The sequence below is a fragment of the Denticeps clupeoides genome, chromosome 3 (genome assembly GCF_900700375.1).
Source record: "Denticeps clupeoides chromosome 3, fDenClu1.1, whole genome shotgun sequence".
NCBI lineage: Eukaryota > Metazoa > Chordata > Actinopteri > Clupeiformes > Denticipitidae > Denticeps > Denticeps clupeoides.
In genome coordinates, this window is record NC_041709.1 from 8,443,990 (window position 1) to 8,461,977 (window position 17,988).

At 43.6% G+C, this 17,988-nt stretch overlaps 1 protein-coding gene across 4 annotated transcripts in view; it reads right to left on the reverse strand.

Annotated features, from left to right (window-relative positions):
* pxna (paxillin a) overlaps positions 1-17,988 on the reverse strand; it is a 30,845-nt gene that overhangs the window by 10,229 nt on the left and 2,628 nt on the right. Inside the window, exons 1-7 of one of the 4 annotated variants that reach the window (XM_028971021.1) lie at positions 5,994-6,059; positions 4,071-4,279; positions 3,220-3,305; positions 2,893-3,032; positions 2,578-2,773; positions 2,113-2,242; positions 461-1,516 (exon numbers count right to left, since the gene is read on the reverse strand). In XM_028971021.1, coding sequence (XP_028826854.1) covers positions 461-1,516; positions 2,113-2,242; positions 2,578-2,773; positions 2,893-2,989 — 1,479 coding nt within the window. In that variant the 5' untranslated portion in view covers positions 2,990-3,032; positions 3,220-3,305; positions 4,071-4,279; positions 5,994-6,059. Of the gene's footprint in view, positions 1-460; positions 1,517-2,112; positions 2,243-2,577; positions 2,774-2,892; positions 3,033-3,219; positions 3,306-4,070; positions 4,280-5,677; positions 5,790-5,993; positions 6,060-17,988 lie in introns of those variants that run through there. The other 3 variants (XM_028971020.1, XM_028971019.1, XM_028971022.1) reach the window with 3 other exon arrangements.

Here is a 17,988-nt window from a genome sequence, read left to right on the forward strand (position 1 = left end):
TGCACTGCCTTGGGCTTTGTCTCTTGCATGAAAATGTCCTCATAGCAGATATTCACTCTGCATGCAACAGGCCAAGGTCTGCATGTGGACCAGCTAAAGCTGAATAATGCAACAATGCTCTCCCCAAAATAATGACTGAATCTTTGGCAAAGGTAAATTCTATTTGCCAGAAGTGGGTTTAATCTGGAGGCAATCTGCACCATTGGGAAGCAATAATGAACCTCACTGCATGTGTCATGTTTCACTATGGGACAGTTTAACTATTATTACAGGATACCTTCTGAACCTAAACGTGTGCAAGTGTGACTAACTGAATGTGCCCCAGCGGGGCTTTGGCCAGCATGTGAGACCGACTGACTGGGGGATTAAGCAGCATATGTTTCACAACAGGCCTCCTAGTGCTGTGCCAGCTTATTTTGGGAGAGCAGGCAGATGGAAGTCCCATGCTGGTGCCTCGTACTTGGCTAGATGCTGATAGTCTCTCTACGGCTGAGGGCTGAAGAAGGGGAAGGTCAAGAGAAACATCAGGGGTACCAGGGCAGGATGTCGGGGAATCGTCTATCCAGCCGGCATCGGTCATAGGGGTCAGACTCCCATCTTGAGGTGTTTGACGCCCAAGCATGGCTAAGTCATCATCATTGTACTTCCTATCATATTCATCAGTAGTGTCTTGAAAATCCATAATGGCCATCTTTGTCAGTGTAGGTCTCTCTGGATGTGCCAGGGTAGATGTCAAAAGTTTGTCCAGAGCTTCATTCAGCAGAGGATCTGGACAGGGCAGAGTAATTCCAAGCTCCTCAGAATGAACCACCACTCCTGTATGATCTTTGCACTTTTCTGACCATATGACAGGATTGGGACTTTTAGACTTTGCTATAGGACTGGAACACTTTAAGGTTTCTGGTGGAATGGGGGATTTAGCAACTAAAAGGGGGCTTGGGCTCTTAGCAATTACAGGTGGTGTTGGGCTCTTAGTAATAACTACAGGACTAGTGCTCTTCCCAACTGTGCCCATCGTAGGGCTTTTAGAACTTTTTGCACCTGCAACAGAATCAGAAGTCCTGGCTTGGGCCACTGGAACTGTGGTAGGACTTTTGGCATGGCAAAGAACAGGTAAAATGGGGTTCTTTGTTGCAGGGGTAGGAAGTTCTTTAGAGGTTTCAACTACAGGGTCAGCATTACTAGAGAAAACAAATATGGACTCAGTATAAGAGGTTAACTTGGAAATTTGCTTATCTGTTTCTTTAGTCACTGCAGTCATTTGTTTATGGGACTGGGTAGACTGGAGGACATGGGAAGAGGTTTTTGGGACATGGACGGTTGACACAGGGAAAGAGCTCGATGATGCCGCATCTTCATCAATATGCAGCTCCAGGGGAACAGGTGAGCTAGGTGGCGAGTTTTTGTAGTAGTGTTGATGGGTGAAAGACGATCCTGCATCAGTGAGGGTCACTGATGAGGGGTCAGAACCCACAACTGACAAAGACTCCAGATTTACAGAGCACAGTGATCCAGACTGATGAAGATGAAAAACGTGAGAAGAAAAAGAACAGAGAAAAGAAGTAAGGGTTAAAGCTGTGGGAATGGGGAAAGGAATGGGAAAAAGTAGCCACAAAAGGTATAATAATAATAATGCGCTTCTATTTACCAAATAAGTGGGGTATTAACAGCTTATTAGCGGTCTTTTGGGGATAGTCTCTTATTATACATAAAGGTGCAAATAATTAAAACACAAACAACTGTTCTAAGCACTGCTAATTTAAAAATACCAGGAGAACTAGACTCGCCAGCGCTGAGGCTTCTCAGCTCAGCAAGCCCAATTTGAAAGAAATAAATACCTAGGCCTTGAAGGGAGCTCTGGGGGATTCTTTCACTAAATAAAAGTTTACATGAGATGTCATGGGCCCCCCCACATAATATGATACACCTCCTGCGGGGTTAACCTTCCGTTGATCTCCTTCCAAACTCGTATCTGCCATACAGAGATGTAAAGAGTAACTACTTTCTTGAGAGAAGGGGCTGAGGGCCACTAAACGGTCAATCAACAGCTCAAAGCGTTTAAAGCGTATTACAACTGTTCTGCTCCATTTTACCACATTTCTGTAGACTCACATTGCTCTGAACCTTGAAGTCGGAGAGAGACGCCATGAGTTCATCAAGCTCACGTGTGGCTGAAGAGGCGGAAATCCTCACTTGTTGCCTTTCCCCATGCCCATCTGTTAATACTACAGAGGGGCCAGGGCTAAAATAAAATAAAATGAAGGAGAAAAAAAAAAGCAGGAATACTGTGAGGGAAAATTATTTGCAAGACTTCAAATAAAACGGTTTAAAAGAGCATCAAGAACAACAAAGGTGAACAATACGATAAATAGCTTATTAATCATATTGCAGAATAAATATAAATACATACACACACACACACACATATATATATATATATAATTGTTAAAACCACACAACACTTAGTTCAGCCACTAATCCAACGAATATCACAGTTCCTAAAAAAAAAAAATTAGCCCATTATGTATGTTGTAATCAGCTGCAATGAGCAATCTGCTGGTTTTGACTTGTCCTTACACAGGGGTGGGGACAGAGCTCTCCAGCTCATCAAGTAGGCTCTCCACACTGGGCCTCACATCCTCAATGCCACGTCCAGCTGCATTGCGTTTAGGCTTCTCCACAGTAGGAGGAGGATTTTTTCCAACAGAAGAAAGGCCATTGGTCGGCTTATAGTGGGTGGTGCTGCTCGAGGGCAGGGGTGGTGGGGCCTCAACTACAAAGCAATGTGAGATTTAAACCTCAAAATATATAGCATGATCAACTTTATCCATTATTTCATACCTTTGGCAGCCTCATCTCAAGCCCTAGAATGGGTGAGCCAACTGGACCTACCTTCAGTAGGGAAGGAGGGAGTGCTTTGCTGCACTGCGTTGAGTTCCAGGAGCAGGCGGTCGAGCTCGGACAGGTTACTGCCTAAAGATGAGCTCATGGCTGCTGCTGAAGAGTCAGTAGTCTTCTGCTTATTTGGAAAACTGCAAACAATAGAGAGAACATAAAGTTGAAGAGGCAATCAGAAAATGGCCAAACAAAACAAATACGTATGAAAATACCGTAATACATGGCTTAAAGAAAGCATTCAAGAAGCCTTCAGCAAATATCGGTGTTCATGTACTCATCAAAATGTCTACATTTGTTTCGTAACCAACGAGCAGTAAGCACCTGTAAACGTGATCCTCTTCGCTGTGGGAAAGAGGGGGGCTGCTGCTGTTTCTGGACCAGCCGCTTTTTTGGGTTGAATCGAATGACTGTATGGGACAGACACACACACACACACACACACACACACACACACACACACACACACACACACACACACACTTCAGGAAGGGATTCAACATTCAAAGTTTTTATAGTCAAATGTACTGTAGAAATGAGAATTCCTCTGCAAAGAAATTCTTTATAATAGAAATAAAAGTAGTAACTAACTAACTAACTAACTAAACAAATGATGGCTTAATTAACATGCAAGCTGCTGACTGGTTACCAGTACCCTCAGCAGCCATATAGGTTTACCAAATGGTGTTGGGTATTAGGGGGAGTGGTAACAGTGCAAAATTAGTTATAAACCGATGTCAGTATTTTTTGCAAATGTAGTTTATTAATTGATGAGTGAGCAATTTGATTATCTCGAACCGTTGAAAGAGTTCTATGTTAAGATAATTGATTGTTCAGAGAAATGGTTTGGTCCAGGCCTATGAAGGCTGGCCCAAGTTTTCAGTTAGGACAGAAGGGATAATTGACGAAGGAGAGAAGTAGGAATTGCTGTTTATCCTTTATTCCTCAATATATTTATTTGAGTTTTTGTTTTTTTTTGTTGTTGAAATATAATTGAATAAATTGAGTCTGCCTCCAGTTGACAACCACTTAGTGTCGTCTCCATTACAAACATACTTAAATAAGAGTTTAGATTTCTCAGTTTTAAATATTTATGTTTGACAGTCTGCCTACATATCTGAAATATTTTTAGATTAACCAGCAACTTCAACATTTGCATGTGTATAGAAGGTCACCTGAGTAGAGGAGCGATGAGAGTCAGATGGATCAAGCACTGTTCCGTTTAGAGCTTCAGCAGAAGGAGGTGGCGGTACAGGAGGTGGTGAACCGACGTCCTGGAAGGCATTTCCACCTGTGGGGTAGGAGTACGGTGTCTCGTCTGGCAGGAATACCGGGCGCTTGGAGATGTGGGAGGTGGTGGACTCGAGGTCCGCAAGTAGGGCATCTGAGAGAACAGAAAGTGTTGAGTGTTCAGTGTTAATATATGTAATATTACAGTATTTATTCTTTTCATTATTTTCCCACATTTCAACAAAGTTTCATGTAATATTTATTTGTGTGATCAGCAGGGTCTAAAGAACAAAATCTTGTGTCTGAGGTTTCCACTAAAGCAAGTCAGTCTACTGTCATTGACAAAATGTATTTATACAGAAACGCACTTTGGCATTTGAGTGTTTAAATGAAGTGTAGTTATTAATAATCCATGTAGTACAGTTCACATAATTACTTGCAGTACTGACTGTGGACTAGTGACAATTAAAATAATATTCATTTTAAGAATACAATCACATCCTATTTAAATCTAAATAAAAAGGCATAATCTATTGTCAATAAAGGTCCCCCATTATTTTACTTTGTGAGATTATTTACCATTAACACAAGTTCCCCTAACTACAAGTTCCCCTAATCTATCTAGAAATGTACAAAGAGTGCTTGGCAATTTTGCTTCGCCCTTCAGAGAGCTGCAGCTCAGTTGGTCAGACCGGAATTATATCGTCACAAGGGGAAAGGTTACCTCCCCTTCCTCATGCTTTCCCACCCCTCCCATAAAAAAGTTACTCCACCGATGGTCATAGCTTGAAAACATGCAAAGCATTGCAGTTGCTGGCCGACTATACTTAAAATGAGCACAAAATGTATTTTTTATTTGAGTCATGCAAGACTGTGAAGAACCATTAAAAGCTACAGACACCAAAATGGCGGCATCCTGGGGAAATCTCATTGTGGGACTGGCTAATAGTGGCTGTAATTCTGCACCACGGCTGAAACAGGGGACCATAACCGGATCATAACCGCAATGGCACTGATCTGGTTCTTGTGACAAACCCACTGCAATTCCATGTAAAGGCTAAAAGCACAGCATAGAAAGAGTTAAAAGGTAAATCCAGCAAAACGTCAGTGCTGCACCTTTTATTTACCAGCCTGGCGGAGCCACAGGTGGGTGTGAGCAGCAAAGAGTCACACAGCATTTCCCAATCCACATTTTCCCTGGCCAAGGGCTATGCTCATAAAACAGACTGTTCTACTGTTTGCAGCAAAAGCATTGCAAAAAATAACTTTCCAGAGCTACGGCTCATGTGAAATCCCAGTTCAACACTTTCAGTCTTTCACAAAACACAAAACCAATCTGTTAAAATATCACAAAGCAAGTGGACTGCCCTGTTAATACGCAACCATAAATAAAATCTGCCTCAACATCATAACTATGTATTCTGACCCGAGAATCGTTATGTTCAACAGTTCACTGCGAAAGGCGAATCCCAGAAGCTGGCAAACTAGGTAAGCAAACCTATTTAAATGCATTACACAGACTGGTGGTCATAGCCAAACCTGCAAAACAGACCTGTCGAAGTCAAGTAAAGTCCAGTACGGAGAGGACAGCCAGAGGGAATAGGGAAGAGGAAGAAGGTACAGGAGAGGCAGCCCCTCTCAGACGGGACACTTCCACACTGCTCTGTACCATCAGCAGCTGGTAAGAGGAGACCGGGACAGAGGGGTAGGGGGTTGTTTTTTTACGCAGGGGGTAGGTTTACAACCCATACTAAAGCCCGTCAGCCCTGAGCCAAGCTGTTTAAAGACAGAACTTAGGGAGAGACTGGCAGAGAAAAGGGGTTGAAAACAAGGCAGATGAAGAGATTAAGAAAACCAAATAGACTTACTCAAGTCCAAACTCTGCTGGAAATAAAGGTGAGTGCGGAAGAGAGCAGGCGGAGCAATAATATAAGGTTGTGATGGCAGGCGAGAGGAGGGGGAAGAGGGCCCTTATCACCGAACCATGCCCAGGGAGGGTGTGGTAGAGGACAAAGACGCTACATATGGTTATTAAACCTGACGTCTACGCCACAACTCGTCTCATTAGACAGAACTGGACAGTAAGACTCCTACCTGCCTTTGGGCTTGATGATTCTTGAAGGACTGGGTTTGCTAAGATGTCCACAGGCATGGACCATTGAACAGTAATACAGTCTGAGATGAAATCTTGATCTTGTTGGCTTGTTAAGGCTGAAGATACTCTTGATGAAGCTGTAAGTGCTATGGAGGCAGATAGTGAATTCGGTCTTGACCAAACAATTTGTTCCAAATTTGACGGAAGCTCCACCTCGTACACAGTGTCCGTTTTAGGTTTGTTTTGCTGTTCTTCAGAATCTTGACCTTGTGCAGATTCGGCCTCACGCGTAAAATCCAACACTGATCCTTCTGACTGGTCTGCTTCTGGCTTGGAGGCTTCCTCTAAAACCATATCAAGCATGTTTACTCCTTCCAAAACAGAATCAGTCATAGATGCCCTTTCCATGACTATGTTTGGCACAGGTCCTCCCTGTTGGTCCGGTTCACCCACAAGTAGTTGTTCCTTAAGTAAAGATCAGAAATGACCAGCGCAAGAGGCTGTGAGCGGTCCGGTGCGGAGCGTGTCCAGATGTGCTCTGGCCGCATACGACTGGTGCTGCATATGAAACAGGAAGGGATGTTCCCGGTCCAGAGCAGTTGAAACATTCCAAGGACCCTGATTATGTATACAGCCCAATGTTTGTTCTGTTGCCGGCCAGATAACGCCATTTCTCTGGGGAATTCTCCAGAACTGAGAGGCGAAGAGGAAAAAAGGGTCAACTGCCATTCCACTGGTCCCAAGCGAAACAGTTTGAATATGGGCCTGGTGGGCTGGAACAGAATGGCCATATGCACGCATATCTAATGTACATTCGCAATGATGCAGTGAAGCGCAGTTTCAAAGCCGATCTCAGGGCAGGCTTTGGAAGAATGAGTAATGAAAAAATGTTACAAAAAGGATTTCCCTCAAACAAAGGCCAGCAAGGGTGACTGGGGGACAAAAATTCACAAGGCACATGATACACCACTGTTATTGTCACACAGACCACTGAGGATATGACAGTCCCTTTGCTGAATGCCAGCATGTGTTTTAATACACTTATGGCTTAGATTGGAAGATTGCAAAATAATGAGTTTGACACCACAAAATCATTCCTCCTATTGAAGTGGATCTGTTTGTCTGGGAAGAAAATGCCACATGTTGCCAAACCACAAGTGACTTCACAGGTCAAGAGTATGTAAACAAAATTCAAAAATATGAATTAAGCCCTAAATACTGCTGACTACAAAGAGGGTATGAGATGAAAATTGACAGTCATGTACCGTGTTGAGGCATGTTTCTTCTAGGCTCCTTCTAGAACAGGCCTACACAGTACACACATACCAGAGAGATACAGACATGGTGGTGTGTATGAGCGTGTACAGAAGTCGAGAGCAAGCAAAGGACCTTGAGGAGGGGAAAAAAAAAAATCAGAGCCCTGGGCCAAAAGGCAAGTCGCGACAATCAGAATCAGAATGTGGCTGCTCTACACCCCTCAGAGGCTGGGGCAGGGAGTGTAAATTTAAATAGCAAACAAGGCACTCTGAAATCAAACGGCAATCTTCAAAACCAGCAGTGACTGAAGATGAATCACAAATAGTGGAGCCAAATATCTCTGCTTGAGCACAGGAACTCAAATGCAGAACAGGAGCTAAAATAAGAGCCCAAGGCCCTAAAAATGACACAGTGGGACGTGAAATACGCCTCCACCTGCGTGACCCAAAGACAGGATCAGGTAACACAGACTAAAAGCTACCAGAGGCTTCACTGTTACACCACATAAACCCGGGCTGAACCACAGGAGGAGAAATTCGCACAGCAACATTTCTATGGCCAAACAAGGAGCAGCACTTTGTGAATTCAAGGAATACATTTGTAATATATGCATGCATATCCAGTTTGGATTATGAAACATGTCAAACCAGTTGACCAAAGCAGCCGTGGATCCTTCAAATGCATGCTTTCCTTTTTTCTGATGAGTGGGTAGGCTTTTGCACAGTGCAGATTTACCTGCATACAAGACCATGTTACCCATTTATGCTCTTTTTTTTTTAATTCAGTGTTTTTGTACATTTAAAGGGGTAGGTTCATACTGTTCATGCAATTGCAGCTATAGAGTCTCATGGAGGGGGGAGGTTGCATAAACAAATAGATCATTAGTACATGTTGCAAACCCATGGTTGGTTGACCACTGATGGCAAGGCAAATCAGTATGGAAAGGCAACGCTCTACAGGGAGACCAATTTGGTCGCCAATGCAACTTAATTTCTCAATGGTGGGGGAAAAAACAGACCAGAAAAGTAGATCCTTTAGAAGTCAGACTTTCATTGCGCGCTACGAAGACTAGGCTAAGAGCGAAAAGAAATATGCGGGGAAATTAGCAAGTTTAAAAACACTTGCCAGATGCAAGCTATCATTTCCCCACCTCAGCATCTCTCTCGCAACAATTAAAACGCTTAATCCTGACGACGGTGGCAAAGAATTGCAAATCAAATTAACATTTTATTAAAAATGTAACACTTCATAAAACAAACGTACAGCATGCTGAACATTTGTACCATTACCGAAACAAATTTACTGACTGATCAATTACCACCAAAGCTCAACCAAACCCAAGATTTACAGCTCTAGTCTGGACCAGTCAGTCAGACAGACAGAGTGGATGTAGCCGAAGATTTGAGCTTTTATCAGTTAGACTGGAGCCCAAGAGGTAGAACTTTTTAAAAACCCAACATTATTGTGGTGGCGGATGCAGACCAACATGCTTCCAAATGGCAGCATCCATTTTCACACTAAACAAAATGAATAACCTGACTGATCATTTACCGCCTGAGCAACATGATAGAAATTAAATGCTGAAAAAGCATTACATGGTTTAAATATGTTTAACAGAATACATGGAATTCAGAAGAATTAAAATGAGAAGAAAAAAATAATAAAAATAATTTCATCCATCAGTAGTTACAGGGACAGTCCACATGGAGCAACGTAGGGTTAAGGGTCTTGCTCAGGGACACAGTGGAAGTAAGTGGGTCTACTGGGTAATAGGCCAGTGTGTTACCCACTAGGCTACTACCACCTTGTCTTTCATGTCCAGTTTCTCCATGACTGCAATCTGAGAGAACATCAACCAATCCACACAGAGGCCTTCAGTAGTTTTACCAACTTTGTTAGCCTTCATCTGGGAGGAAATAAATGGCATTTAGGATGTTTTTAGAAAATGCCTTTTATGACCTAATCCCCATCTCGAGGAAAGCATGTCCTAGATTCTTTACCTATTGTTTGCAGGTCTACACACACACACACACACACACACACACACACACACACACACACACACACACACTTCATAAGCCACATTTATTATTGTGTGTGCACCCTTCATTTTCTTATTTTGTTCATTATATATTGTATCCTGAAATATATATATTTTACCTTCAAACGTCCGAAACCAAATTTATTGCGGGTGTTACATACCCAATTACTCTGATTAAAAACAATAGCGTGACGTATTCGGGGTTTCGGCTGATGGCGTTAAGTCACTGCCAGCGTTACCCACAAGCTGAGGAGGAAGAGGCGACAAAAAGTGCAGGTACTTTGGTGGCCAACCGGCCTAACTAGCTGTTAGTTTCCCCATGAACCCGCTGCACGCATCTTACTGGTGAGTGAGCGAGATCGTCTCCTTTGGTGGGGAAATGAACATTTTTTCTTTTTTAATTACTCCCGCTTTCACACACATACACACCCATGCGGGACTCATTACCGAACCCCATGGGAGAGAGGGGGAGGCGCAGAGCGAGAGGGCGGACGGGACAATTGGAGGAGTGGATGATTAACACCCCTGGTGAACGCATGAGGCGAGGCTGGGCTTTAAAGGAGAACTGAGGGAAACCCGAGAATGTGAGACAGTAGAGGTGAGACTTTTTTTTTTTTTTTTTTAAAACAGCACATCGTAAAATGTAATTTTAATTTAGGCGAGGGAAGAGAACTCCAGACAGGACATCCTGCCAGCGCAGCAGCACTTCCTGCGTGGAGCACTACCTATTTCCTGTGGCGTGTATCAGGGAATTGCGTTCTTGTACTATTGTAAATCTGGGCTTTGAAAACAGCCCACACCTTCGTTATTTATGAGGCAGAATTTCTCTGGAAAAGCACCAACTGAGTTAATATTACCCAAAACTGGCTCTGGTGAAGTCAGCATTGAGCTTATTTAAAGTAAGATAGATATCATTATATCATAGATATAATATTATAGGGTAGAAGTGCCTCATTATTAATTAAGGACAAAGCCATTAAAGTAATAAATCCATGAATCTATAGGCGGAGTGTAAAGCAGTAGGCTAAGGTTCATCTCTTGGTGTGTATGTGTGTGAGTGAGTGTGTGTGAGAGAGAGAGAGAGAGAGAGAGCGCGAGCGAGCGACGAATGGGGGCAGCATTGAGCTGATTAAGCACAACCGGCAGAGTAAATACATTTTACACAGTTAAAGCGTTTTTTTTTTCCTGGGATAGCACTCTAAAAGTAAACTACACACAGACAAAAAGACAGACAGACAGACAGACTGTGCAGCTGTAGACTGAAGAGTCCTGCATTCTGCCCGTGCACCTCTCTTTCCTTACCTCCCACCCACCCCTTCATTTCTCTATCTGATGGGCAGTAAGGTGAGCTGGGAATTCCTCACATGCCATAGCCTGTCTGAGATACCATCGCTGCTCAGATAACAGAGGGGGAAAGAAAGACAAAAAGAAATGGAAGAAGGCCTGAAGAGGAGACAAGGTCTGGAGGCATACAGCTTGTAGAAACATCTACATTAAATCCCATTCTAACAGGGCCAACATGGCTGGCTGACACACATGGTAAATGCTCAGAACCAGCAGAACAGAAGGGATGGGTTCATCCGGGGGGAAAAAAAATGTCCACACACACACGAATGCTCTCTCTCATATGGACACACCCCCGCTTATTCTTCATCTACCCACCATGCAACCTCAGAGCACAGAGAGTTGTTGGAATTTAGCCTGCATCAGTGAGTCCAGCTGCTATAATTACAGCATTCACAGGTGCCAGCTGTACACACTCCAGAGCATGCACGCGCGCACACACACACACACGCCTTCAACACACAGACACACAAACCACTTCCTCTCTTCACTAAAAAACAGCTCAAAGTGGCATTAACCATCAAAGGCAGACATGAACAGGGATGTGACAATATAGAACCACTGCACATGAACATAGTATGCGCATGCGCGTACTCACACACACACACACACATCCCAACAGCTAACAAAGGCAAGCTCATACTTTAACCCAGTTTTACCCCCCTTCCTATTTTTCACTCACAGACACACCTCACTGCTACTAGGTTACAAAAATACATTTTTCTACATGGGTCAGATAAAAATCATTTGAAGCCCTGTTTTACAGCAATCAACCAGATAAAATCATTTTACAGTAGTGCAGTCCGTTATACATTATACTACCAGAGGCTTAATATTATGTATAATATATCATAGAGAAGTAGAAAATTCATCTGTATAGAGAAAATCTTTTCCTATATTACAAGGATAAATATGATTTTGTGGCTAGTGATAACCCAAAAGAGTTGCTTTTGGGTTAAGTAGACATTAGCATGATCATTGGGAGAATAAGGACATAAATGCATACATTTACATTTTACATTTACAGTATTTATCAGACGCCCTTATCCAGAGCGACTTACAATCAGTAGTTACAGGGACAGTCTCTCTGGAGCAACTTAGGGTTAAGTGTCTTGCTCAGGGACACAATGGTAGTAAGTGGTATTTGAACCTGGGTCTTCTGGTTCACAGACGAGTGTGTTACCCACTAGGCTACTACCACCCCAAATGCACATGTTCACGCCAATCTGAACAACGGTACGTTGCACACCATGCAAGGGAATTCAAACTGCATGACTAAAAACACACAACTGCACAGCTCACGCCGTCAACGTCTGATTCCACACAGAATCCTCCGCTGCCAGCGATAGGTGGACGAAACTAAACAGACTGGTGGTAGGAAGCAGAGCAGATGAGGAAACGGCAGCTAAAGATCTGACATGGGAATCCCACAGCACTGAGCCAGCACTTGGGTGTAGATCAGTAGTGCTCTCTCTCTCTCTCTCTGTCTGTCTCCCTCCTGTTAGCAGTCACCACACACCAGGCCTTTATTGAGCCGTGACTGTCTGTTCAACCACCAAAAGCTTCAAGCTCAGTGCCAAACTGCAAAAGTAGGACAGGAAAGATGGGAGAGACAAAGAGAAAAGGCCGAGCGACAGAAAGGGCAAGGCAGAGCTGGAGGGCAGAAAGCAAAGAGAGGGGAAGGAAAAAAAAAAAAAAAAAGAGCTCAAGAGAGAGAGAGAAACAGCATTGAAATCTCATGCACTGGAGACCAACAGTGCAGGGGACCGTCAGATCTGCTCAGCTACACGGATGATGTGGTTTTACGCTCATGCAGTTCAACATTTTTTTCAAAGCGATGGTGAGACATGGAGGAGAGATATGGTATCTGTCTTGCTTGTGCCTAGTGTGCCCGTCTGGTAAAATGAGACTGAAGGCAGCAGACTTTGGGGTCTACCTCACAACACCCTCCAGTGCCTCAGAGCACATTCCCCTCATTCCTGGGTTGTATTCACTTAATTACACACACTTGATTAAACATCACACCACAGTAATGTGAGGCGTGTGCGCACACACACACACACACACACACACACACACACACACACTGATGTTTGGCTAGAACAGACTCAACATCTGTGCAAGAGCCAGTGAGATGCCCGGACAGTGGTGAAATCAGGTGGGGACTGCAGAGATGAAGCCAGTCTCAACCCCAGAGGCTGAAGATGCACAGCAGCTTCTACCAGGAAATTGAAGCAAACTAAAAAGTCAGACATCTTAAAATGTTCTGTTCTGGCCGGCTTACACAACCTTGCATCTGCTCATTTTACCTTCAAAATAACAAACTAAAGAAAGCGGACACTTTTGACATTAATAGTTTGGCCCATTGATGAACATCATTTTGTGTGGAAACTGAGAGGTGGAACAGTAACATTTCACAGTTTTCCATCATGGGGTGTCATCGAGGACAACCAGGAATTGGGAGTGCAGGAGTCTGGTGAGGAACTCTGGTGAGGAGTCTGGTGTCATACAAACTGCAGCTCAACACCTCAAAGACCAAGGATCTGGTTATAGATTTTGGGAGGATCAGACCAAGTCAACGATCAGTTCAGATCAAGGGCGAGGAGGTGATCAACACCTACAAGTACCTCTAGTTGTGGGTGGACTATAAACTGGACTGGACATACAAAACACAAAACCTATACAATATGGGCCAGGTTGCACTTGCGCTCTTTCTACATGCGGTCCTGTGCACATTCTACCAGTTCTTTGGCATGGTGTGCTGGAAGACTCAGAACAACTGGACATTACAAACAATCTCAGGCAACATCTACATACTGTCATTTACAACCAAAGGAGTCTGCGCATTGACATCTGTTGTCCAGAGACAACAGATGTAAAACCTCCTTTATCCCACGCACCATGAAACACCACACTAGAGGACAGGGAGCAGGAGCAGGAACAATGAATCTAACTACACACATAGGACACATGACTGTGCAACTAACACATGTAATGCTTTGCATTAAAGGTGCAAATAAAATCATAAATTACACGAAACACTGATGATCATGATTAAACTTCAGTCTCACACCATAATAATATATGAATCAACACCTTGGCATAGCCCCACCAACCAGAAAGAGAAAAAGTACCACTTTGCACATTCTACTGTCATTAGATTAATATAAGATTTGGTCAGTATGTTGAGAACATGTTCCTTATGAAGAGTTTAAAAGAAATTTGATGTTGAACAGTTCCTTGCCCATGACATTTCAAATGCAGGATCAAAGCTGTAATTTTGAAGCAAACTGTTTTTGTTTCCTGTGGACATTTTAACCTACATTTGTGGTTAATGTGTGTGTCAATACAATCTGAACAAAATTTCAGTTCACATCTATTAGAGAAAATGCATAAAAATATACTGTATGTGTGTTATATGTGTTCTCTTGTCCCAAACTTTCATGTTCAGCTCATTAGAACATCATCCAATTCACACCAAAATTGCTGAGCATCAAGACAGAAAGTTCAACATTTCACTTGTCAAAGATCTTATTTCGATCTTTTACAGGGTTGCCATGTGGTGGTGGTGTCAAGTCAGTCTGCTCTGCCTCTGAGGCAAAAGGTTGAGTCAGGCATGCTTGAGTTTCTGTGTGTGTGTGTGAAGCTTGTGTGCGAGGGCCAGTTCATCACCACTTGTGGATATATTTATTTAATTATTACTCTCCACCCCTTATTACTCTACTATATGTTTGTAATATACCTTTAAATAATTCTTGTTTATGCCGGTGTAATGCTGCTAAAAACAAAATTTCCTGGCAGAACGTTCCTGAGGGATTATTAATAAAGTTCCACCTACCTACAGTCAGGGTCATAAATATTCTAATCTTTAGAACTTTTATCTGCGCCTTGTAGATGGGATAATGAGGGAATAAACACACACCTGGTCACAGAACAGCTGAGCAGCCAATTGTCCCATTATCTTTTGTCCCCTAAAACCAACCATTCCTAATTCCAGCATTGTTCACCTGATTGGGTAGTAAATACCCTCAAATTAAAGATAAAAGTCTGCAGTTACAGACCATCTTGTTCCTTTCAAATCCATTGTGGTGGTGTATAGAGCCAAAAAAAACTAGAATTGTGACAATGTCCCAATATTTATGGACCTGACAGTTGCACGTTATCTAAGCATTAAGTCAACAACTGTAGGTTTTGGAGCAAAACTCTGAAAATATGGACTATAATTAATTTAGAGCACTTGATCATCAATGGCACCACTTCCAAATGGTTTGAAATGGTTGTGTCTGTGCACAGTTTGGCGCATCTGCACAGTATCTGCGGGTTACAGTAGTACCTTGTATCAAGAAACAATGAAGTAGACACCACAGATTCCTGAGGGGAAGGCCAAAGGATCCTCAGTTAAGAGCCAGGAGTGTGTGGTGAGGCATGAAGGACGAACACAACATGGAGAGGCACAGAGTCACAGTTCGGGCAGAATGAGTGCCCTTGCTTTATCTGCTCGACTGCCATGCAAACCCGGGGTGGGGGTTCCAACTGCTTCAAAAGGTCGCTGTGCAAAGGACTGACATGTCAACCGCTGGAGTTAAAGGTCCCCTATTATGAAAATTTGAATTTGTGAGATTATTTAACGTTAATGTGTGTTACCCTAGCCGGTCTATGGTCCTGTAGTGGCTAGAAATAGATAGGTGAAGTAGGTGAGAGGCAAGACAACTGCAAGTTATTAAGATTGTCTAAGGTTGAGTTAAAACTTCATGGTACGGGCTGTACCAGAGGCAGAGGTGTGTATATACACACACACACACACACACACACAGAATGCAGGAGAGACGCGGCAATGGCAAGTTCAAAAGTAGTATTTTACAGTGGAAATAGACATGACTTTTCACTTGTTGTATTTGAAGGTAAGAAGGTATATATTTAAATCTCATCATCTCACGCTTAATCCAAATTAGTTGCCAAGAACGTGGAAGTTGAACATGGAAGCAGCCCAAATCCATCTAAAGAAGGAGGAGACTGAGCAACGCATGCATATTTTGACATATTTGAACATTTTAAGTTACTTTCACGGTAACCAGTTATTTTTTAAAAGTATAATTGCTAACTTTTTTTTAAATGATGTGCCCCACACTGTCCATCATACACTTAATAATACAGATATCTGACAGGTCTGGTTTTGTGCGTGTTTGCAATGCATGCGTGTGGACAGGCCTGCGTTTGAGTCCTCAGATGAAACAGCGAGCAGAGGACTCGCAGCATTCCACCGAGATGACCCCAAATCGCATCAGCCTGCAGTCAGCAGCAGTGGCTTCTATCCATCTTTGAGGTTAACAGAGACATGAGCACGTCAGTGTGTGTTGGATTATTAAAGTTCTATTTGTTACCGACCTTCATTAATCTACAGGCGGCCCATTCAAGTCTTCCCCCCACCCCACAACCCTCCCGTTCCAACGAATGGGCCTTTCGTGGCTCACCGATCATCCCCTCCATTTAACAAAAAGCCACTTTTACTCTCCACATGGCGATGCAAGGCGTGCATTTTGGTGTTATTCCATGATCCACCCCACACAAAAGAAACATTTGACTGCACAATCACACTTAAAACATGACTTATGCTTGAAGGTATCCACTCCTCCACAGATATGGACTTCTCACCATCACTTTTCATACCAGAAGGCTCCTAGAATTGCTCGGTCTTGGTTTAGTGTCCTGTGGGCCCGGATGCTTTGACAGATTATATAACCAAGATTTGGGAAAAGGAAGAAACAGTTGGTAAAATTCAGCAAGTGGGTGTTAGATGAACGATCGTAGTTTCATGTACTGACAATAGTCTATGATAAGCAGCCATTTTTAAGGTGGACGAGTCTGTTGTGACCACCACGCCTCTCCCTCTCCCCAGTCCGGGCTGGGCTGTGCAGCTCTCACATCTGGCAGTGTTCACACACACACACACACACACACACACAGACACACAGACACACAGACACACACTTCAGTGAGAGGAGTGAGGTCACCCTCCTACACTCCACTGACCCAACCCTTCCATTCTCCTCGCCACCCCAGGGAGCTTTTTAACATTTTACATTTTTATCCTGAGCGACTTACAGTCAGTGGTTACAGGGACAGTCCCGCCCTGGAGACAATCAGGGTTAAGTGTCTTGCTCCGGGACACAACTGTACTAAGTCGGGTTTGAACCTGTGACTTTGTGGCCTTCTGGTTCATGGGCAAGTGTGTTACCCACCAGACTTGCACCACCTGGATATTTCCCGATCCGGTTTAAAATGAGAGAAAGGTTGGAACGTGATGGCTGTTTTCGGTCCCTCGCTCGGCTTGGTGATTAGCGAGCCTTGTGTGTCGTTTGCTTGTTATTTCCTGATCTGCACATGTCGGGTTATTCGGAAAACATTTCCTTTCCATCTGCCCTGGTTCTGGACGCGATTCAACTGCGGCCTCCCATTAAATGGCTCATTTCAGAGAGACTGACCACTAATACAACACAGACATCAGATCACAGCACAGACACACAGACACACACACACACTGCTTAATTTTTTGGCCCAAAAACGACCTCTTGGAAATGAAACGGAGCATCTGACCTGCACCGAGCAGATCGAGGGTTTGAACCCTCCCCGGCCCCAGCATGCTCCCAGCTCAATGAACGGGCTGTACTCCTCCCCTTTGTCCTTCAAAGACCACCCCCCACCCCACCCGCCCCTAGGAGTTTGGACGGTCACTCCGCTGCACGTCACAGAGCCAAAGCGCCTGGAAGTCAAACGGAAGCAGCTGGAGGCGGGGAGCGGGACGCGCCGCGCCCGACAGACGATGGGGACCCTTCAAAAGAAAGAGCACAGCGCACACGGAACCACGGCAGAGGCAGCATGCACCACACAGGTTAGAAAAAGCAACATTTACAAAACAGTCGGCGCACAACAGCATGGACACAGGGACTTCACCGTTTTCATTTTCACAGCAAATGGGACACAAGCGGACGTAGTGAAGACATTTCCGGCCCAACACAGCAGTAATCAATAGTCAATTTAGCACATTTTTTGGCCATAACATAATACTGATTGAGACAAATGATACATTTTGGATTGATTATCATTTGAATGAATTGTTCCACAATTA